Here is a 17,182-nt window from a genome sequence, read left to right on the forward strand (position 1 = left end):
TGGGGGCTGCCTCCTGCGTCCTCACCCCCAGACTGCTGTGATTAGTCTGGCTGGTGGGCCGACAGCCCTGGGCCATTTTATTTAAGACAGAAGGGAAGGAGGCGTTCCCAGTGTAGGGATGGATGACACTCCTGATGGGAAAAGTAGCTCCCTCTCCCCCACAGCAGGGCTCTGTGTCAGGTGGCACCGGGCATCGGTCGCCCCCGCCGCCCCCTCGGTGACTCAGCCTGGGCAGGGCCCCTCTCATCGGCCAGGAGAGGCCCTTTTGCTGCAGAACGAAGCCAGCGGCCACGTGGCCAGCCTGTGAGAGAAGGCTCAGCCGCCTCAGTGGGCAGGACAGCCCCACGCCGGCCTCGGAGGGGCTCCTGGCAGCTGGGGGGGGCCACACTGCCCCCGAGCAAGGCCCGTCTACTTGCTTTGTCTCGCTGCTCCCCACATAGCCCGGGGATGGTGGCAGCCCTGTCTCCGTTCACAGATGAGGAAGCGGGCTCAGGAAGGGAGGGCACCCCAGGGCCACACCGTAGCCAGCAGCCCCGCTAGGAACGAGCCAGCGCTGTGTTCCTCCCGCTGGGCCAGGGCCACTCTGGCCTCTGCCCACATCCCCATGGGCCAGCCAGCGGGAGCAGGGCCCCCTCGGGGTCCCCAGGGCCGCCCTCCCCTCAGCAGGGCTGAGAGGTGCAGGGCCCAGCAGCCATGAGCACAGGGGCCACTCAGCACGGAAAAGGCTTTTAATGGTGAGCATGGGGCCAGGACTGCCGGTGACAACTCACTGTTGGGCGCCTGGGCTCTCAGGGCTTCTCCAGGGGTTGGGGCTGGTGGGGCTGCCAGGCCCATGTGGTGTCGAGGGCCATGAGGAGCCCTGTGCCGGCCCCTCCGTCTGAGCGGGCTTGACTTCGGGGCCAGACCTCTGAGAAACAGCACAGGGAGCCGTGTGACACACGCCTGTCTCACCTGCTCTCAGGCAAAGCAGTGGGCAGGCTTCACGTGGCGAGGCCGCTGGGTGCCCGGTGTGTGGTGCTGAAGCAGGTGTTCTCACCAGCTCAGACAGGTGGTTCTACCCTCCCAGCAGCCCTGCGTCCTGTGCTAATCACCCCCAGACAGGTGCAGACATAAGGCCCAGGGCTGGGGATTCCTTGCCCGAGGCTGCCCCGGGTCACCTGTCCTGCAGGTCGGCCTGGGGCGGGGCGCACACCACCCGGCTGCTCATCCCGCAGTGTGACTGCTAACCCATAGAACCCAGTTCATTCCATCCTCACCCCACCAGGTGAGGCCATCAGCATCCCCATCTCGACACAGGAGACGTGCAGGCTGGGGACGGCTGCCCCGCTCCGTGTCTACACAGCCTCGTCCATGGGACAGCTGGTGGGGACGGGGATTTGGAGCAAGGACACCCCTGCTGCTTGGGGTTCCCCAAGGGGCTGCCCCCCTAGGAGCCCAGGCCACCCTTCCTTCTTGCCTCAGCCGCCACCAGCCCTGGCCCCATCCCCAGCTCTAGCCTAAGCCCCCCCTCCCCTGGGCTTCTCACCTCCACCCCTGGGCCTGGAGGGGTGGCTTCCCCTACCATGGGGGGTCTGGCTCCCCCTCCAGAGCCTGACGAGGGCTGCGGTATCCAGGAAACCTCCTTGGCCCCCGCAGGAGGTGGCCGCCCCTCCTGCCCTCCCACTGCATCTCTCCCCAGGCCCTCCGCGCTCTGGGTCGCAGGCATATTGATGGGGGTCTTGCACTGTCCCACGGAGCAGCCAGGGGACAGGTGACAAGCCTCCAGCCCGGGGAGCGCGCCCACCTGAGGCGGCCTGGTCCGGGCCTCGAGCTCCCGCTGCAGGTGCATCAGGGCCGTCTGCAGGCAGAGGATGTCCCTCTGGTGCTGTAGGAGCAGCTTCCTCTCCTTGTGGGAGAACAGGTGAGTGTTCCGCAGCCATCGGATTTCTCTCTGAACCAGACAGAGGAGGCGTCAGCAAAACCCCCAACCCCGCACAAAGAGAGACCCACGTGATGAGCGGGAAAAAGGGGTATCTGAGGGGGCAGCCCGGCTCCTGCGGGGCCTCCCTGAGCCCCTCCAGGTGCCCTCCTCATCCTGCTCCAGCAAGTTCGCCCCCCGTGGGTTTGGCCAACAGGAGGCTTAGCAGGAGGTGGGAGGGAAGGTAGGGTGTTGTTCCCCGGGGCCCCCAGGGCTGGGGTGGGGCAGGCTGGTGGCACCTCTGCCCTCCCCCACTCAGCCGTCCTTCTCTCCAGGCTCTGGGCACTGCCCCCACCCCCTGGACTCATCCCTTCATTAAACTGTCCGCAGGTGTCCTCTGGTCCCTGCTTTGTCTCTGAAGGCACACCCCTCGGCAGAGCCACCTTGCCCGGAGCACATGCTCGGGTCTTTGCACACCCACCCTGGGAGGGGCAGCCTTTATAGGTCAGAAGAGGAAACTAAGGCTGGGCAGAGCTGGGCCCCCTGCTCAAGCCCCAGGGGTCAGGGGCTCAGACCACCTGGTTCACCACCTCATTGCCATGTGATAATGGAGCCCCTTCTCAGCCCCCTTCACAGCTCACGGCCATGATGTCACCCCATTTTTCTGTCTGGGTCTGCTCCCGTTGGCCCCTCTGCCTGGAATCCCCACATCCCCCACCCCACCTCCTTGGCCCATACAGGCCGTCTGGGGGGAGGGTTTCTGTCAACCCAGCCCCACCCCTCACTGCCCCTCTGCGGGTCCCTGAACAAGGCAAGCCCCCTACACTGAGCCTCAGTTTCTTCATCTGCATAAAGGGGGCTAACATGGGTCCCACCACACAGCGGCCCCTGGACACGGCTCGGAGCACCTAGTGAGCCCCTCTGTGGTCGTGCACACCGCCCCTGGCCAGTGCCGGCCACGCTGACGCTCCCGCAGCCCCCGCAGCAGACACTGCTGTCATTCTCCCGTTGGCGAGGCTCCAGGAGGCCACAGGGGGCAGGACGGCAGGGCCACACGGCATCCAGGCCACGCTGCCCCCTCTGGCCACTGGATGCTCCCCTTGCACCACGGGGTCCTGAGCCCCCTGGGAGGGTGGTGACGGCTGGGGAATTATCACGGTGTGGTGCAGAATGCTCACACACCAGCCAGGAGGGTGGCAGGACCAACTCGGTGCTGGTCGCCTGCCCACCCCTGGGGCTGCGCTGGCCCTTACCTGCTCCTGCTCAAGGCTGCTGAGGGCCTGCAGCTGCCTCTCCACCAAGGCTACCGGCGCCGTGGGGCTCCCCTTGCTGCCCAGACACCTGAGGGAGGAGGCAGGACCCACTGCTCACCTGGCATCCACAGGTGGGTGTGGAAAACTGCAGACACGGCCAGCCCCGGCCAGTCATGTGGACCTGGGATGGCCCCCGCCCACAGCCGGGACAGGCTGGGGGAACCCCGGGGGCCTGGAGGCCCGGCCCAGGCTGTCACTCTTCCCACCTACTCTTCATGACCACTTTCGGGCCTGACAGACTGAGGGAGGGCAGCGCCTTGCACTCTGGAGCCCCAGCCCACCCAGAGGGTCCTTTGGCGGGGGCGGGGGGGCACCATGGAACCGCACACGCACAGCCTGGCACGCTCGCCAACTGTCGGGGAGGACCGTCGCTGGGGTATACTTTTTGGAAGCCAGTGAGGGACCATCAGGAAGCTCTCCATGCATCAAAAATCAGTGCATCAAAATGCATGTGACGGACACAGCCCGCCCCTCGCAGGCATTACTTTAAGGGGAGTCTCTCCGCCTGTTCAGCGTAAGGACGCAGAGCGGGAGGCGGCTGGGAGGCCCAGCCCGGGCCGGCTACGGGAGCTGGGCGGCCGGCCCGAGCGCGACACCCTGCGAGCTGTGGCTTTGGGCAGGGGCGCGCGGGGAGCTTTTCCTGACCCAGGGCGAACCTCAGGCTACAGAACAGCACTTGGGTGAACCCCCAGTGCCGGTCAGCAGCCGTAAGCGTGTCTCCCTCAACGAGACTGCTAAACAGGCGGGGCTTCCCCGGGAGAGGCGGCACTGCGGGTGGTTTCAGTAAGTACGTATTTGTTCTTGGAGCTTCACTGCCTTAGCCAACTTCCCGCAAATACCCATCACTGCTGGGATCGGTACAGTCGGTTCCCCGCATCGCGGTCCGGCCTGGGGCTCGGGGGCGGGGCCCGAACAGGGGGCGGGGCCGGGACCGGGAGGCGGGACCCGAGGGGGCGGAACCGCGCGTGCGCTCACGCTCGCTGCTGCTCCAACCAGGCCAGCTCGGCGCACATCTTCTCCTCCAGCGCTTTCTCGCGCAGGCGCAGCAGCGCAGTCTGGTGCTGCGCGCGCAGCTCCTCCTCCCGCAGGCTCAGCTCCAGCATCTGGAGCGTGAAGTGGCCCGGGCCTCCGGCGGCGTCGGCGCTCCAGGGCCCCGCCAGGCTCCGCTGGGGCGGGGCACATCGAGCAGGCCACTCCTGGACCAGCTTGCTGGGTGGGAGCGGTGCCCAGCCCAGGGGTGGCCGCCGCCTCCAAGAAGCCCTCCTGGACTGCCCCGCCTCACTCATTCCCCCCACCCCGTAGTGTCTCCTTTCCTGAGGCGGAGTACCCCCCTCCCGACTGTGTGCTCCCAAGGGCAGGGCGGGGTCCTGCTTGTCTTGGTCTCATGCCCAGCCCTGATCCAGGCTGAGCACTTGTTTGTGCCCAAGAGGGTTGGGGAAAGATGGCTGCCTGCCCTGAAATGCGCAGCCTGAAAGGTGGGGGCCAGCCTGCCTGAAGAACTTTGTTGAAATGCCTGCTCTCACCTACAGCCCCAGGCATGGGGAAGGGGCTCGGGCAGATGTCAGTGGGAAGGGTGGGTGATTCCTGTGGCAGGGAGTGCCTCCCCCAGCCCAGAATCTGCAGCAGAGACGCCCTGGGTGCAGGCTCTAGGAGACGTGGGCCTCAGCACCCAGCCCCTGATGGCCCAGGCAGTCAGCTGGAGGATTTGGGTCTGAAACATGCTGCCATGCCTCTCCTGGACCCCCCTCCCCAGGGCACCTGTACCTGGTGGGTGGGGTTGACTCGAGGGTAGAGCCTGGCCAGGGGCAGCTGGGAGGGAGCTTGGTCTGGTCCCCCTTCCTGCCGGGGCTCTGAGGACAGAAAGCAGTTGGTGGTTGGGTCATGTGGGGGTTCCAGGGGCCTTTTCTCCAGGAGGGCCTCTCCAAGGTCGGATGTCTGGGGTATTTAATACCCCCCACATACACAGCTGCACACCACATCTTCACAAGGCCACACCAGGGGAATTTCACCATCTCCTTTGTCCCGATGCAAGGTTGTGTATGAACCCACTGATCATACACAGGACAAGACCCAGGGTACAGGGGCCTCGGGGATGACTTAGTTCTGCTGCTTCACTTCCACAGGAGAGACTGAGGCCCAGAGACAGAGTGACCCACCTGAGGTCTAGCACCAAGCAGGTGGGGTGACAGCAGAGCGCAAATTCCAGGCATGAGCAGCTCTCTTGCCACTGAGCACTGCTAGCTGTCCTTCAGTGCTGGGTGGGATGGAAAAAGGACTCTATAGTTTTAAAAAAGTTCATTTGAGGACTTGTGCTTCCCACCAAGAGAGTAAAAGGGATTGGATTGTGGATTTATTGTCCCACTAAAAATAACTTTAAAATGCAACAAAACAAAAAAATGACACGTATATACACATATACATATATAAATGTTCACACACACATACGAAAGAACAATTTTCCAGACATTGGACATCAGGCAATATAGCACAGTGATCCCTGAGAGACAGAAAACAGGTGAGACCCCTGATTGTCACAGCTTACTGCCTTGAGAATGTTTTCTAGGCTGCGGTGCAGGGAGGGGAAACTGAGGCAGAGCCTCACAGACCCCTCGAAGAGAGGAGATGGAGCTGGGAGTCTAGAGAGACCCAGGCAGCTAAAACTCATGGAAGAAGGACCAGAAAGGAGAGAGCCACACAGGAAGAATATGGAGATTTGGAGTGTCCCCACAAGCCTTCTGTGGGAACCATGTGAGGAAGCTACCCGTGCTGGGGAGAGAAGCATCAGGAAGGAGCAGAAGGCCCAGAGTTGCACCTGTCTCCACTAGCCAGGCTGGAAAACTTCATGATCCATGGGTCTTAGGGCAGAGTCCACAGAAGCTCCTGCCTTGGTCCCAGACTGAGCCCTGCTTCATAGCCACCTGGCAATTATCAAAGCAACACCTGGAAGGATCCAGCTGCATCCAAGTAACTGTTCCAGAACAAAGCTCACAACTGTTTGTGGGAGCACATAAATATAGCACCCAACAAGGTAAAGTTCAAAGTGTCCAGCAGGCATGTGAAGAAGCAAGAAAGCATGACCTATAACGAGAGTAATCAATCAGTGAAACCGACCCAGATAGTAGAATGAGCCAGAGAAGGACTTTAAAAGCTTTTATAACTATATTCCCTATGTTTACTAAGTTAAGTAGAATCAGGGATGATATAAAAAAGTGTCCAAATGGAACTTTTAGAGATGAAAACCCAAATGCTTGAGAAGAAAAAGATACTGAGTGGGATTAGTGACAAATTGGACACCGCAGAGGAGAGGAGTAATGAACTTGAAGGCACGGCAGTAGGAACTCTCCAAAAGGAAACACGGAAGAAAAAAAGAAACACACAGAAAGAACTGAAGGTGGAAAAACATCCAGGCGAGTGGAGGCGAGGTGAGGACACAGAAGACATGGTGGCCGGACATGGTGGCCAACACGACGAATACGATGCACCCGCAGGTGCAAGGTTCACAACACACCCCGAGCACAAGAGACAGAAAGAGAAGCTACACCAAAACCCGTCATATCCAATAGCTCCAAAGCAGTAAGGAAGAGAAAGCGGGAAAAGCGGCCAGAGATAAAAAGCGCCTCCTGCGTGGGAGAAGAGTGACCCCAGGTTTCTCGTCGCAAACAGGGCAAGCCAGAAGACTGGGCAGCGCGTCAACCGGAAGGAAAAACATCCACCTGGAGTTCTTTGTCCAGCAAAGGATATTTCAAAAACAAAGATGAAATGAGTTTGTCCTTAGGCTTTACAAAAGCTCAGAGAATGTGTCACCGGCACCACCAGAAGTGCTAACGGAGGTCCTTCAGACAGAAGGACAGTGAAGCCAGAGACAGAATCGGGTCTACACCAACGAGATCGAGCACGGGAAATGGGGCTGTGCAGACACCTTCAGAGGGGACAGAGTGTTCCCAACAGTAAAGGAGACTCGTGGAGTTCCTGAACCGTGTAAGGTAGATGCCGACGGCAAGAACACAGAGCCCGGGAAAGGGAAGGAGAAGCACCGGGAGAGCCTGTCCGCAGGAGGAGGGGAGGCATGTGGCTGAAAGCCGGGCCCCTCTGCCTGCCCCAGGCGCGGGGTCGGACGCCTGCCGTGTGCGTGGTTTTGAGGACTCTCACCTGCAGAAGCTGACTTGTCCTCCTGACTCTGCTGTCCTTCCTGGGCACCCTGGGAGGGTGCGGCAGCGTCTCTGCCCAGGGCTGGGTGTGATCTGTGGGGGGAGAGTGCTGGAGACACAGCCCCAGCAGCACCAGCCGCCCGCGCCCATCCGAGGCGGCCGGCCCGCCCGCGGCTATGTTGGGAGGCCGTGGCCAGCCCCACCTGCGGCCGCACCTGGGTCTGGTGGTCGCGGTGTCCGGAGAGGTTGTCGGCTCCAGGACTCCACACACCCGTGGCCGCTCCGAAGCCGAAGCCGAAGCCGGTTCTGGCCTGGCCTGGGTGGAGGGTTTCTCCATAAGATGCTGCAAGAATAGGAAGGTGGGGTGTGTCGCGGAGGCCCCAACCTCAGAGGCCTCCTTTGTCCATCCTCCACATGGGGCTCATGGACCCCCCTGCCCCCCAGACCGGGTTGGACGTGGCAGCGTGGGGGAGGGCGGCAGGTGCCGAGCAGACGCAGAGCAAGGCCGGGGCTGGAGCACCCCAGACTTGGGGGATCGGACGGCGGGAGCCACAGCCCTGCACCCCAGCTGCGGCAGCTACAAGCACTCAGCGGGTGTGACGCTGGGAACGAGGAGGGGCAGGGGAGAGCTGGAACCCGGGCGGGTGTGCGTGCTGCCCGCACACACAGGCGCGTGTGTGTACCTGTGTGCGCATGCTCCCCGGGCTGGGGCGCCCTCCTGGGAATGCCTCCCCACTGTACTGTGAGTACCTCCCAACAGTCCCCCAGCCGAAGACACAGAGGAGGTTGACCACATCCAGCCAGATCCCAGATGCCGGCCGCAGGGCCAGATGCCATCTGTACTCCCCGGAACCGCGAGCGCAGGGGGCTGGGCAGAGGTGGTTCAGAGATGTGGGGCCCCTGCCCCTCCGGGCAGCCCTGCCAGGGCTGTTGAGCGCCCTGCACACATCAGCTCGTGAGCTCCAACAGAGAGCCCAAGACTCAGGTGCCGACACACCGGGACACAGGCTCAGGCGGTCATCTGTCCCCTCAGCCAGGTGCCCCCAGGTTAGTAGTGGGCCAAAACGTCCTGCTTCTGCTTTAAACTGAGCGTCTGTGTGTGGCCCACTGAGCTGGCCTCTGGCAGGCAGCCATGCTGTCCACTTCCAGGCTCCGGCAGGGCCCACGGTTCAGGTGGCACTGTGTCCTCCGCAACCTCCCCAACTTGACCTTCCACAAAGGCACGCGGTCCCCACGCAGCCAGAGAGCCAAATCCACCCGGGAGGGCCCTGGGCTCGGGTGGGCAGGCGGGGTGGCACCGCCCCTTGGCCGGGAGTGGGGCATGCCTGGGAAGAGCCCTCGGGCCCTCGGGATGGGCCGGCTGACCTCCAGTTGGTGCTTGAAGAGCAGCTGGTCCAGGGCCTTCTGCGTCTCCCAGACCTCCAGCTCTGCCCGCTGCCGCAGAAGGGTCAGCACCTGTTCCTGCTTCTCCTGGTCCAGCTGCAGGGAGGGCCCAAGCCTCAGGATTCCTGGGGGGGCCCACACGGCTGCCCCATGGCTCCCAAAAGCCCTGAGCCCCAGAGGGCAGGTGGTGCCCCACTTCTCGGAGGGAAGCCCCCAAAGCCCCCCACTCAGGCCTCTCTGCTCAGCCTCTGGGGGGCGAGGGCTGCTCCCCGCTCACCCCAGCCAGGCAGGCCTACCGGGGACACAGTTGTCATCAGCCCGATAGGATGGGGGCAGGACACACCTGCAGGGACTTGAGAAAGCTTGGGGACTTCCGGGGGACGTTGGCAAGGTGCCCGGAGCGCTGACCTGCAGGAGCCAGAGAAGGGGCAGCTGAGCGGCCTCAGCCCTCGGCCTGCAGGAGGGCAGGCGCCCGACTCCCAGCACGGCATCCAGGGAGGGCAGACAGGTGCAGCCTACGGCAGGGGGAGGCAGCCGGCTGCTGGGACTGCTCCACCTCAGCTCGGGGTTCGTGCCGCCTGACCCTCGGCCACACTCCCCCGGGAGCGATGCCCAAGTCTGCAGAGACAGCGGGAGCCAAGCAGACAGACCTCCCCGGGTGACCTGGAACAAATCACTAGCCCTTCAGAGCCTCGGTGGGAAAACGAGGTGCCCCCCCGCCCCCACCGGCGGTGAGAAGCCCGAGCACATGCGGGACGGACGGATGGCAGCTGCTGCCGCGGAGTCAGGGTCACAGCTGGGCAGGTCCCCAGGCGTCCCTGGGATTTCTGGGGCTGCTCCAGAGAATGAGCACAGAAACCTCAGCCTCCCCGCCTGGGTCAGGGAGTCCCCCAGGGCAGTGGAGGGGCCAGCTCGGGCTCTGCACACCATTGGTGCTCTGGGCCCCTCTGCGGCTGCCTCCATGGTCGGAGGGGTGGCTGGCTGCACCCTCCTTGGCCCGCCTCCCATCTTCTGGGCCTGGGCCTGGTGGGGGTGGGCAGAGGAGGGCGTGTGGGCTCCCTCCTGGGGCTGGTGCCCTCCTGGTGGCTCTTGGATGACCGTCGTGGCTGGCCAGTGTGCAGGGAGAATGCCGTCCCCTGGATGGTGCTCCTCGTCCAGAGCAGAGCGGCCCGGCTTTCCATGGCTCCAGCGGGAGCGGCTGTGGACCTCAGCGAAACCAGCCCCAGGGCATTTGCATGGCACTGAGAAAACTCTGAAGCACCAAGGCGGGGGGAGAAGCAGGGGCTCCGGCCACCTGACGTGTGCTGAGCATGGGGCAGCCCTTCCGTCCCGCCTCCACGGGGAATGGAGACCCACTGGGGAGAACGGCTTGAAGTGTCTCTTCTGAGCTGAAGTTCCCTCGAGAAGGAAACATCCTCCTCTGCTTTTGTTTTGTGGCCACGGAGAGAAGCTGGAGCCAGAGAAGATGCCCAGGACCCCCCAGGCCCCGCCAGCCTGAGCGCCCGCGGACCGTCCTGCGGGCACCCGGGAGGCTCGAAGGCTGGGGGAGGGGTGTTCCTCATCATCTCTGGCCCCACATGTCAGCACCCCAGACGGTCACCATGGAGACACGGGCTCCGTGGCCCTGAGCTCCGAGCTGTCCCCGAGGCGGGCATGTCACGACAAGCGTGTTCTCAGTTATGAGGCTGAGCTCGGGGAATCAGGGCCTGAGGCCGGAAGGAGCTGACAGGACACCGCGCCCTGGGTGGGAGCGCCCCCGGCCCGGAGCTAAAGTCTCCCTGTCTGGCCCGACCGCCGGCCACCACGAGCACCACTGACATTAAATGAAAAGGAACTAAACTTAACACGCCCCCCTTCGGTCCTGCTGGCCCTGTTTCCCTGGCTAGACAGCCACCGTGGCTGACGGCTACCATACTGGATAGCCCAGAATCTAGAACTTTCCCCTCCTTCCAGAAGGTTCCACCAGACAACGTTGTCTCGAAAGTAAGTACTATCGGGTGACGCTGGTCTAGACGTTTGTCTACTGGACAGTGCTGCCCCCAGCAGGAAAAACTGGGTCTAAACCCCTGTTCTGCCACCGATTGGCTCAAGGTGATGGTGCCTCTTTGAACACCAGGCTCCTCCATAAGCAGGGGCGTGAGGATGGGACCCCCCCAGGTCGCTGAGACCGGCGAGAGCCACGTGTGCGCACAGTGCCTGCCCCGGCACTCAGGACGCTCAGGAGTGCTTCTCCTCCAGAGCAGACGGCCCGGCTTTCCATGGATCGAGCAGCTGGCTCACTCACACTCTTGGCAAACATTTCCCAGGCACACGCACATGGTGGGCCACGGCTGGAACTGCAGTGAGAGCCAGACCCTCAGGTGCTCACGGCCCACAGAGCAAGCTACGACCGGGTGAGCGGCAGGACCCGGCCCAGCCCAAGTGTTATCTGGGAGGCTTTCTGGAGGAGGTGTCGGATGCAAGCCCAGCACACGCACTCTGGGTGTGCTCGTTGCTTGGTCTCTGGCTACCTGAGATCCTGCTCTCAGCCACTCTAGGCGGGGGCAGCTCAGATTTCAAATGGGTCCTGGGGGCTGCCTGCAGCCTCTGGGTAAAGAGATCCTGCCAGAGAATTTCAGCACAGAGATAGGCCCTGCCCCACTGACAGTGTAAGGAGGGACGCGGGAGGGACCAAGAAGCTGGGGTGAGCCTCCACCCCGTCGTCCATCCTGCTCCCGCCCTCCTGGAGAGACAGCCTGGAGGCCGAGCCAGGGAGAGGAGCAGGTTTCTCCGGAAGGCTCAGGTTCAGCCTGTGGAAGCTGCCGGGTCCCCTGGCCAACAGCTCCTCCTAGACCAGACTCCAAGGCTCCCGGAGGGCTGTTCATGGACATGGCACGGGGCAGGGGACTGGGACAGCTCTGCCCTGTCTCCTTTCTCTGGAAGGCATGGCCAGTGTGGGTGGGAGCCCTCAGGACCCCGAGGCCCCACAGCAGGTGGCGTGGGGCCCCCTTTAACTCTGCCCAGCGCCTCGCCCAGCTGAGAGGGGCCTGCGGGGAGGGGCAGCTCTGCAGGAGGGCCTGTCCTTGCCCTGGAGCCCAGGCGACCCACTGACCACCGCCCCCCTGAATGAGTCCATGGGGAAGCTCACCCCTGGTTGTGGGAGTCCACAATGCAGGTATTTTGTCCTTCCAACCAGTGACTGATGGTTTTCCCCTTGGGATGCAGAGAGGGTCCCCTTCTCTGCCCTAGCTCTGCTCTCATGCCCCTCCCCGTGGGCTCCAGGCAGGGCAGCCTGCCCCCCGCAGATGTCGACCCCCCACATGGGCAGACACCGCGCAGGGAGTGCAAGTTGGGGGGGGGGTGCACGTGCGCCGGGCGTCCCAGGAGGGCCGGAGGGCCGGGGCACTGCTAACCAGCAGCAGTAAAAGTTGAGAGCCCCGCAGTGGTTGTCCTCAGAGACACGTGCCTTCTGCCTCAACTCCGAGCTTCACGTCACCCCATTTGACAGTCGAGAGGCGGGGGCCACCTGTGTTCTCCCAGCTTTCGGGAACATAAATCTGTGCCCAGGTTCCTGGGAGCCAGGACCCCAGGTGTGGAGGTGATGGACGGGGGGCCATCTCCACTGTTCCCTGAAGCCAGTCCCTCCGGGGTCCTCACCCCAACCTCACTGCAGGGACGGCAGCGCTCACTCCTGCCGGAGCCTCTCAGGGGGCCTCTGGTGCCGGGGCCCCCACTGCGGACGTCCCTCCCAAGAGCAAGGAGCCACTCTGGCTGCTCGGCCCTGCAGGCATGGTAAATGGGGCCAAGGACTAAAGAGAGGGCTGCCCACTCTGGAGGGAAGGCCAGAGCCTGGCCCCCTTTGCAGGATCCTGGCCAGGAGGCAGCCACCCCCAGGCGACTAGGACTCACTCTTGACCCTCACAGCGGCCAGCCATCCCCCGGCTCAGCCAGCCTTCCAGAAGGGCAGCAGGGGGTGGACAGAGTGCTGGCAACTGCGTCCAAGCCCTAATCCCGGCTCATCCCTGGGTGCCCCTGGGCCTCCCACTGCCCCTCTCTGGGCCGCACTTTCTGGGACTGGAAACACGGTAGAAACCTCTACCCGGAAGCTGGTCACGTATCCTTGTCACTTATCGCTCGGAACCTGACATGCTGTGTGCCCTGCCTTGAGCATCTTCTGTTGCCTCCCCCACTAAAAGCAGGTGCCTCCAGGGCTGGGCCTGATCTCGGGCACCAGGCGCAGCAGGTGCTCAGTGGATACAAGTTGGAAGAGCAGGGAGAGGAGCAAATAAATGAATTAGCAGGCTGCTGAGGCTCCTGGTGCCTCGGGAGATGGGGAGACGCGGGGCCAGGTGTGAGGCTCCCCAGCAGCCCCCACCACAGGCTGGAGAGTCCCCCAGAGCACGAGGCAGGGGAGGTGGGAGAGACTGGTCATGGGATGAGGATGGCACAGACCCCCCCACCCCCAGGGGGCCGCCTTCTACACACATCCCCAGCCGCTGTGCCAGGACCCTCCGGCTGCCCCTCCCTGAGTGGAGCACCCCCACAGCCCACCCATCCCCTCGGCGCACCAGGCAGGGCACCCCCCCCCGCACCAGCCCAGTGGTCCTGAGCAAGTCTCCTCATCTGAAACCCAGGACAAAACCCTTCAGAAGCAAAAGGAAAGGCAGAAGCCTGGGCCCGCGGGTGCTCGAGGAAGAGGTCCGGGAGCAGGGCCGCCAACGGCCCCCACTGGACCAAGTATCGGTCACAACAGAGGCATGGCAAGAGCACATAGCAAGCGGCTGGGTCCCGAAAACCTCCAAAAAACTTTAATACTGATGCATGGACGCTCTCCACATAGAAAAGGATCTCTCTACACCCGCAGGACCGCGCGGGAGCATCAGGCAGTGGAGGGGGTCCCCAGCGGACCTCCCCGGCCACCCGGCCAGCCAGCCCAGGGCCCGTCCGCAGGCTCGCCCTTACCGCAGCCTCGCGCGGTCCAGGGCGTGACCAAGCCCGCCGCCCCTCTGGCCGACGGCGTCTCCTCCAGCTGCCGGGAGCCGCAGGTGGGGTCCAACATGGCTGGCACCCCGACTGAGCTAGGGGCACACAAACACACATGTGAGCAGAGTCGGGCAGGAACATCCATGCAGTATGAGGCAGCTGCAGGGCTGGGGGTGGTGACCCGGCTTCCCTTGGCTGAACACGCAGCTCTCAGACCCACCGGGTCCCGGGCTGAAGCCAAGGACCAGAGGCCTAAGGGGGATGGGCCTGTGACCAGAGGACCAGGAGGGCAGCAGTGAGCAGGTGGCACCCACGGATGCCGACACCAGCAGTGTACCCCAGCTTGGGGGGGCGTCATCTGTGAGCGGCAGCATGGGACTGCACTGGGACCCCGGGGACCAGCAGCCCTCAGGAGCTCAGACGGCTGAGCCTCGGCTTCCACCACCACTGCACTGGGACCAGAATGCCCCTTGCCTGGGAGCCCAGGCCTGCTCTGGGTCTGCTCCCACGCCAGGCCCTCTCGGGGAAAACGGCCACTCTGGGAATGAGGGGCATAGAGCACGTTCTTCATCTCTGTCGTTCCCTCTACCATCTGCTAAGGAGCACTGCCCACCAGGCCCAGAATGGAGCAGGGTAGACACACCAGCCCTAACCCTCACCGCCACCTGCTCATGGCCCGAAACGCTGCCCCGTCCCACAGACGGAGCCTGAGCCGGCCAGGTGCCCGAGGACGCCGGGGTCACAGCTGGCCAGCTGGACTCGGAGGCCTGTCCCCGCTCAGGCCACCCTAACCCCCTGCCCTGAGGCTGGCCAGCACATGTCACTGGCAGGACTGGGAGGAAGGCGTCAGGCTGGGCCTTTCCCGAGACAGCGGTAGGCCAGGAGAGCCCCGCCCGGGACACGACCGTATGAACGGGGCACCTGTGTCCGCAGTCACACAGCTCTGCCTCACGTCACGTTTGTCCCCCTGGCGCACAGCGACTCAGGACCGCCCGAGTGACTAAGGACACACCTGCGGGCCGTGGAGACTGAGGGGGGGCATGGCCCTCCTCCAGCCGCCCCAGGTGTTTGCGGAGCACCTGCTACGTGACCGCCCGGCCCCCGCCCCTGTAGCCCCTGGCCTTGCAGGGGAGACGGCTGGGAAGAGGGTCCTGGAAAGAGGGAGCAGCCCTGGGGAGGCAGTGGACGGGCTGGGGGCTGAATCCAGGTAGACCCCGGGATGGGGCGGGGGCTGCTGCGGGAGTGCGTGACCATCAGGGGACAGGAGGGCACAGGAGAGACCAGGTCGCTGCAGGGGCACTCAGCGGCTCCCCTTGAAGGGAATGCCCTCACGGCCATCGCTCAATAAGCCAGGGTCGGCAAACACGTCCCATAAGGGACTCACGGCAAACATGTGGGCTTTGCAGGCCACCCAGCCTCTGCCACTGTGGACACAACTCGACTCTGCCATGTGAGCAGGACTGCCGCCCCCTCGCGTGAAGGGTGAGTGTGGCTGGCTGCCCATCCAGCTTTGTCCGCGGACAGACAGGGGCCCGCGGGCCCTGTGGACCTCGGGCCTAGACTTCCCAGGGCAGTAGTTCTCAAACGATCCCAAGGACTGGCCTCGTGCACCAGGTCCAGGGGGCCGGGGTGGGCTGGGGACTCTGCATGTCTAACGAGTTCTCAGGGCACAGTCTGAGAGCACCAGACTAGAGAATGCCGGGGAGGAAGAACCTCCCACGAGCTATGTGATCCTGACATGTCACTGTGCTTCTCTGAGCCTCAGTGTTCCTGTCTGTAAAATGGGAATGAGAACACATCTCACAGAACGCTGATGGCACTGCCCAAGGTGCAGGAGGGCCCGTGGGTGGGGGCAGGAATCCCGCAGGGGCGTGCCCTCCCCCACCCTTCCTTCCCAAGAGGCTGGGCCCTTGGAGGGCGGAGCCGGCATCCTCACCGTGCTGTGCTGGGGACAGGCTGGGTCCCCAACCAGACGGAGCCCCACGGTCCCAGCAGGGAATGGACAGTGTGGGGCATGGTCCCACCTCAACTCAGAAACTGGCCTGAGAGGCATCAGGACGGGCCAGGCCCTGGGTCTGGAGAACTTGGGGGGCAGCAGCTTGGGGCAGCGGAGGGAGGGCCACAAGCTGGATGAGGGGCACAGAGCCGCGAGCGGGGAGCAGCAACTGCTGTTTTGGAAGGGACAGGCCAGGCAGCTTTTCTGGACACAGAGGGGCCCGCAAAGCCCCTGGGTGCTGATCCCTGCGCAGCAAGGCTGCTGGGTCGTCCAGGGCGCGACTCTGCAAGCCTGGTCAGAGCCGGGGGCGCCGGGAAGGCGCAGCGCCCGGGTGTGGGGTCCCCTGGGCGGGAACGCCCGGCGGTGTGAGCTGCTGGGCCTGTGAGGCCCTGCCCGCCGTCCAGCAGGGGGACGCGCAGATGTGGGGTGTCCACCTGGAGCCCGGGCACCGGGTCAACCTCTGGGGAGCGTCCCCTCCCTGGCCTCTCCGGGTCTGGGACACGGGCGGTGGAGAACCAGCAGTGCAGCCCAATGCTGCCCCCTGCTGGCAGCCATCGTTCTGTTCCACCAACTGGACTCAAAGGGCCTGCGTGAAGGGGCCCCCAAAGGCCTCAGGCCGTGCTGGGAGGAAAGCCACGAGAAGGTGCAAGGTCTGTGGATGGGTGGTCCTGAGCACTTAGACACGGGACACAGGACCTGGGGGGAGGACCCGCCGATCACACAGACAAGTGTGGCAGACTGTCCGGCTGGGGCCGGGAGGCCGTGCAGAGGAGTGTGGGGAGGGGCGCATTCGGGGGCTGTCCCCCCATCAGTGGGGACCTTGGGTCAGGGGCCCACTGCCCACAGCCCAGCCGGAGTGGAGTCTCTGAGCCACCGTGTGGCCGGCGCCTGAGCCAGCAGGCCCTGACCCGGGTCGGGGGGCTTCTTGCGGTCGGGTCAGCAGCTGTGTCACACCCAGACCCCTGGGCACCGGCTGTGCACTGCCGCTGGCTCGTGGCCTGGCCGGGGCGCGGGGGGCGCGGGGGGCGCGGGCGGTGCGCAGGCTCACCGCCCGATGAAGGGGTCGAGGGCCTGGGAGGAAGCCGTGTTTCTTGCCAGCCTGTTATCCAGCTCCAAACGCCCGTCCTCAGTGAAACCTTGGAGAGATGGACCCCAGGAGTTGGCAGGAGGGGAGGAACCCCTGGCGGGTGGGGGTGGGGACGGAGGGAGGGGCACCCCCAGCCCCCACGGCCAGAGGGGCCTGCTGGGCCGTGTCCACGTTCTTGCCCCTCTTTGGGAGGGCCTCACCCCTCCTCCCGCCAGGGCCAGGTGCGGACAAGGTCTACAGCTGATGGAAGATTTAGCGCATGACCAGGACGGTCACCACGTCCCCTCAGGCGGCCCGGACACCTGCTGCAGTATCGTCCTCGTTATCTCCCCTTTAGGGAGAAGCAGCCGAGGGGCAGGGAGAAAGCGGGGTCCCCTTGGCCACTGGCGGGGCTGG

At 64.1% G+C, this 17,182-nt stretch overlaps 1 protein-coding gene across 1 annotated transcript in view; it reads right to left on the reverse strand.

Moving 5' to 3' along the window:
• The window catches only part of LOC116641372, a 40,962-nt gene that overhangs the window by 5,539 nt on the left and 18,241 nt on the right, over positions 1-17,182 (reverse strand). Inside the window, exons 10-18 of the mRNA XM_032419030.1 lie at positions 16,748-16,835; positions 13,683-13,798; positions 9,085-9,182; positions 8,724-8,837; positions 7,137-7,701; positions 4,975-5,060; positions 4,186-4,313; positions 3,151-3,238; positions 1,784-1,930 (exon numbers count right to left, since the gene is read on the reverse strand). Of these exons, the coding sequence (XP_032274921.1) occupies positions 1,784-1,930; positions 3,151-3,238; positions 4,186-4,313; positions 4,975-5,060; positions 7,137-7,701; positions 8,724-8,837; positions 9,085-9,182; positions 13,683-13,798; positions 16,748-16,835 (1,430 nt within the window). The remainder of the gene's footprint in view (positions 1-1,783; positions 1,931-3,150; positions 3,239-4,185; positions 4,314-4,974; positions 5,061-7,136; positions 7,702-8,723; positions 8,838-9,084; positions 9,183-13,682; positions 13,799-16,747; positions 16,836-17,182) is intronic.

The sequence above is a fragment of the Phoca vitulina genome, unplaced genomic scaffold, assembly GCF_004348235.1.
Source record: "Phoca vitulina isolate PV1807 unplaced genomic scaffold, GSC_HSeal_1.0 scaffold21, whole genome shotgun sequence".
In the NCBI taxonomy this organism is placed as follows: domain Eukaryota; kingdom Metazoa; phylum Chordata; class Mammalia; order Carnivora; family Phocidae; genus Phoca; species Phoca vitulina.